The 5,137-nt window shown below is 48.0% G+C and overlaps 1 protein-coding gene across 1 annotated transcript in view; it reads right to left on the bottom strand.

Moving 5' to 3' along the window:
• The window catches only part of GRIN2D (glutamate ionotropic receptor NMDA type subunit 2D), a 56,432-nt gene that overhangs the window by 26,590 nt on the left and 24,705 nt on the right, over positions 1 to 5,137 (bottom strand). Inside the window, exon 9 of the mRNA XM_017500457.2 lies at positions 4,363 to 4,523. Within this exon, the coding sequence (XP_017355946.1) occupies positions 4,363 to 4,523 (161 nt within the window). The remainder of the gene's footprint in view (positions 1 to 4,362; positions 4,524 to 5,137) is intronic.

The following is a 5,137-nucleotide window of genomic DNA, read 5'->3' as shown; positions in this document are numbered from 1 at the left end:
AAAAAAAAAAGAGGTGACTGATAAGAAAGTGCTGAAGTCCGGAGTATCAGAAATGAGAGAATTGCAAGGAAAGCACAGATAGGACACACAGATCAGAGACAAGAGACCACATGTCTCCAGAAATTGACAGAGAGAGAGAGATTGAGGATAGAACACTAGAGAAGAAAAATGCGCTAGAGAGAAAAGGCTAGGTGGCAAAATACAGACTCCACGAGGTCAGGACTCACAGACAGCTTGGCTACCATATGTCCATTTAGAGCCTCTTCTTTGGCTTTTTTCTAAACAGAGGCTGGAAGGCTGACACTCAATTTCCCAGCTTCCCTTGCAGCTAACAGTGGCCATCTGAAACAGTTAGAAGTCTCTGTGAAAGGTGTACTTTCCCCACTAATAAGGCAAACACTTGCCAGGAGAAAATCCTCCATTCTTTTTTTTTTTTTTTTTGAGACAGAGTCTCACTCTGTTGCCAAGGCTGGAGTGAAGTGGCACAATCTCGGCTCACTGCAACCTCTGCCACCCTGGTTCAAGCGATTCTCCTGCCTCAGCCTCCAAAGTAGCTGAGGTTACAGGCGCATGCCACCGTACCTGGCTAATTTTTGTAGTTTTAGTAGAGATGGGGTTTCACCATCTTGGCCAGGCTGGTGTTGAACTTGACCTCGTGATCTACCCGCCTCAGACTCCCAAAGTGCTGTGATTACAGACATGAGCCACTGCACCAGGCAAGATCCTCCACTCTTTTACCCTTGCTCCCACTGCTTGTCTGCAACTACTGTGCTCCACGGAGGGACAGCCCCCTTTTCATGACCATGAGGCAATCAAAATGAGCAAGAAGGTCTATGCTGCAAGCTCAGTGGAAGAAAAATGTGGAAAGAGTTCATTCAGATTTTTTTATTTTTGAGACAGAGTCTCATTCTGTTGCCCAGGCTGGAGAACAGTGGTGTGATCTCGGCTCACTGCAACCTCCACCTCCTGGGTTCAAGCAATTCTCCTGCCTCAGCCTCCTGAGTAGCTGGGATTACAGGCGCTCGCCACCATACCCCACTAATTTTTTATATTTAGGAGAGACAGAGTTTCACCATGTTGGCCAGGCCACCCGCCTCGGTCTACCAAAGTGCTGGGATTACAGGCAGATTTCAGATTGCTAATGGTATTTTTTTTGGGACAGAGTCTCGTTTTGTTGCCCAAGCTGGAGTGCAATGGTGCAATCTTGGCTCACTGCACCCTCCGCCTCCTGGGTTCAAACGATTCTCCTGCTTCAGTTCTCTGAGTAGCTGGGATTACAGGTACCCGGCACCACGCCCAGCTAATTTTTGTATTTTTTAGTAGAGACGGGCTTTCACCTTGTTCACCAGGCTGGTCTCAAACTCCTGACCTCATGATCCACCCACCTTGGCCTCCCAAAGTGCTGAGAGTACAGGCATGAGCCACCGAGCCTGGCCTGTTAATGGTATTTTTAAGCTATCATTGCCAGCCCTGGACTTCTTATTGTGAGAGATAAAGAACCCTCTCTTAAAGCATTCCTAGCTGATGTGGGGAACTGACCTACTTTGTTAACTATTGTTATCCAGTGCAGGAACTACACCCGGCATAAAGCTGGTGCTCTTAAATATTTTTTTCTTTATTTATTTTTTTGGAGACAGGGTCTAAGGCTCTTTTACCAGGGCTAGAGTGTAGCGGTGTGATCATAGCTTACTGCAGTCTCTATCTCCTGGGCTCAAGTGATCTTCCCACTTTAGCCTCCCAAGGAGATGGGACTACTGATGCGCACCATGATGCCTGGCTAATTTAAATTTTTTTTTATTCACCGGGCGTGGTGGCTCATGCCTGTAATCCCAGCACTTTGGGAGGCTGAGGCAGGTGGATCACCTGAGGTCAGGAGTTCCAGGCCATCCTGAACAACATGGAAAAATCTCATCTCTACTAAAAATACAAAAATTAGCCAGGTGTGGTGGTGGGTGCCTGTAGTCCCAGCTACTTGGGATGCTGAGGCAGGAGAATCACTTAAACTTGGAGGCAGCAGTTGCAGTGAGCCGAGATCAAGCCACTGCATTCCAGCCTGGGCGACAGAGTGAGACCGTCTCAAAAAAAAATTTTTTTTTTTTTTTGTTGAGTCAAGGGATCTCACTATGTTTCACAGGCTGGTCTCAAACTCCTGCTCATAAGTGATCCTCTCATCTTGGCCTCACAAAGCTTTAGGGTTACAAGTATGAGCCACTGCATCTGGCATGAGAAATTTTTTTAGGCTGGGCATGGTGGTTCATGCCTCTGATCCCAGTACTTTGGGAGGCTGAGGCAGGCAGATCATCTGATGTCAGGAGTTCAAGACCAGCCTGACCAACATGTCAAACCCCATCTCTACCAAAAATACAAAAAGTAGCTGGGCATAGTGGTGCATGCCTGAAATCCCAGCTACTCAGGAGACTGAGGCGGGAGAATTGCTTGAACCCCAGGAAGGCGGAGGTTGCAGTAAGATGAGATCAAACCACTGCGCTCCAGCTTGGGTGACAGAGCAAGACCCTGTCTCAAAACAAACAACAACAAAAAAATGAAAACAGAAATCAGATCATACCCTTCCTTCCTTAAAGTCTCCACTCCCCATGGCTTTTCACTGCCCTTAGTATAAAGTCCAGCCCTGACCTTGGCCTCATGCCTGGAATCCTCCCCTCATCTACCCTCTCATCTCAGCTCCTAGCCTTCAGCCACACTGACCTTCTTGCTGTTCCTCCACTAAACCAACACCACACCTACCTCAGGCCCTTTGCACACCCTGTTCCCTCTACCTGCAAGGCTCTACTTCCATAAGTCCACCTGGCTAGCTCTTTCACTTCTGGCAGGGCTCTGCACAAATGTCACCTCCTGAGAGACCTGCCCCAAACACCCAGGTGAAAATATCCCAGCCCAGCTGCCCTCTAGCTCACCATCACTCTCTGAAAAGATCTTCTTGATTTTTCTGTCTGCATGTTTATTGTTCATTTCCCACCATTCGACCTATGAATCAGGTCTATTTGGTCACTGCCTGGCGTAGAGTAGAGAAGAAGAAAAATACACACAGAAGGACTGAGTAAATGCGAGATGGGGAGAGAGTTACTGTCCTCATTCTTGTTGGAATCGTGGGCTGCACTTTGGGGCCTGAACTCAACGTTTTTGGTTTTGTTTTGTTTTGTTTTTGAGACGGAGTCTTTCTCTGTTGCCCAAGCTGGAGTGCAATGGCACGATGTTGGCTCACTGCAACCTCTACCTCCCAGGTTCCAGCAATTCTCCTGCCTCAGCCTCCCAAGCAGCTGGGATTATAGGCGCCCACTACCATGCCTGGCTAATTTTTGTATTTTAAGTAGAGACAAGATTTCACCATGTTGATCAGGCTGTACTCAAACTCCTGACCTCAAATGATCTGCCCGTCTCGGCTTCCCAAAGTGCTGGGATTACAGACGCCCACCATCACACGCAACCTAATTTTTGTATTTTAAATAGAGACAGGGTTTCACCATGTTGGCCAGGCTGGTCTCGAACTCCTGACCTGAGGTAGTCTGCCAGCCTCCGTCTCCCAAAGTGCTGGAATTACAGGCATGAGCCACTGTACCTAGCCTTTGAATTTAACTTCATCCCTATGATTTGGCAAAGGGATGTAAAAAGAAAAAAATGCAATTCAAGGATTGATTCCAGTGAGTTCAGTCTAATGATAATGATAACATCAGCAAGCACCTACAGTTCACCGGGCACTGTTGTAAATGTTCTGAGTGGATTAACTAGTTTAATTCTTTTTCTTTTCTTTCTTATTTATTTATTTATTTTTGAGATGCAGTTTCGCTCTTGTTGACCAGACTGGAGTGCAGTGGCACAATCTTGGATCACTGCAATCTCCGCCCCCTGGGTTCAAGTGATTTTTCTGCCTCAGCCTCCCAAGTAGCTGGGATTACAGGCATTGACCACCATGCCCGGCTAAACTAGCTTAATTCTTTTTTTTTTTTTTGAAAAAAAAAGTAGTTTAATTCTTATAACAACCTTATGATCATTACAACGGAGATACTCTTGTTATCCTCATTTTACAGAGGAGGAAGCAGAGGTTCAGAGAGGCTTAGTAACTTGCTCAAGGTCACAAAGCCAAGAAGGGGAAGAGCGAAGACTGGAGCCCTGGCAGTCTCACCCCAGAATCCAGAACTACTGCATCCCTGAAAATATCCCAGGGACACTGCTCCTGGGAGGAGGAGTCCACTTCCACCCTTGATGACCTCCACCCTCCAAGCTGATCCACCCAGGGCTGACCTCTGGGGCTGAATGAATGAACCTTGACCCCTTGCCATCTTTGAGCATCCTCAGGTCCCCAGTGGCCCCACCCCCACCCCCGGCCCCCGAGTCTGCGCTGACCCTGCCTTGAGCTGAGTGAGTGCTTCCTCTACGCGGGGCTGGTTGTAGCGCACCATGTAGCTGTGCATATCGGGATAGTTGCTTCGGATGTTCTTCTCCGTAGACCCGTTGGGCACAGTCCCAAATTTCAGGGGTGGGTATTGCTCCTGGGGCCTCTGGAACTGGGGCAGAATGCGGAGTGATTAGGGCACCCTCCACAGGGACATCCCTAACACGAATCCCCCATTCTGAGAGACATCCGCTATCTGGCAGACACCCCAGTCCCAAAAGTATTCAGTATTTCTCAAGACTTGCTCACTACATTAGGAAATGTGCTTTCACTGGCACTCAGCACACACAGTTGCAGACACATAATCCGAAAGGTCACGAGAAGCCTCCCCGAGGCCCCTGAAGTGCCAGGAGTTAAGCCTTCACTTACTGAATCACAGGAGGTCCTGGGGGGAGAGGCTGGCATGGCAGGGGCTATTGCTATTTACCAATCCGTTCAGAAATAGTTCACTGTTTTAACAACAGATGTAGCCAGACGGGTGTGTGCTGGCTCAATGTCAGGTGTGTATATGACTAAAACAAGTTTTATAAAACCAAATGCACTACATAAGATGCAATCAACTATTCTATTCTATTCTTCTCCATTCCATTAAAAAATGCTTGTTGGCCGGGTGCAGTGGCTCACGCCTGGGATCCCAGCACTTTGGGAGGCCGAGCAGGTGGATCACTTGAGGTCAGGAGTTCAGAGGCCATCCTGGCCAACATGGTGAAACTCCATCTCTACTAA

The sequence above is a fragment of the Cebus imitator genome, unplaced genomic scaffold, assembly GCF_001604975.1.
Source record: "Cebus imitator isolate Cc_AM_T3 unplaced genomic scaffold, Cebus_imitator-1.0 Scaffold266, whole genome shotgun sequence".
In the NCBI taxonomy this organism is placed as follows: domain Eukaryota; kingdom Metazoa; phylum Chordata; class Mammalia; order Primates; family Cebidae; genus Cebus; species Cebus imitator.
The sequence above is the reverse complement of the archived record's forward strand: the minus strand, read 5'-3'. Positions and strand labels throughout refer to the sequence as shown.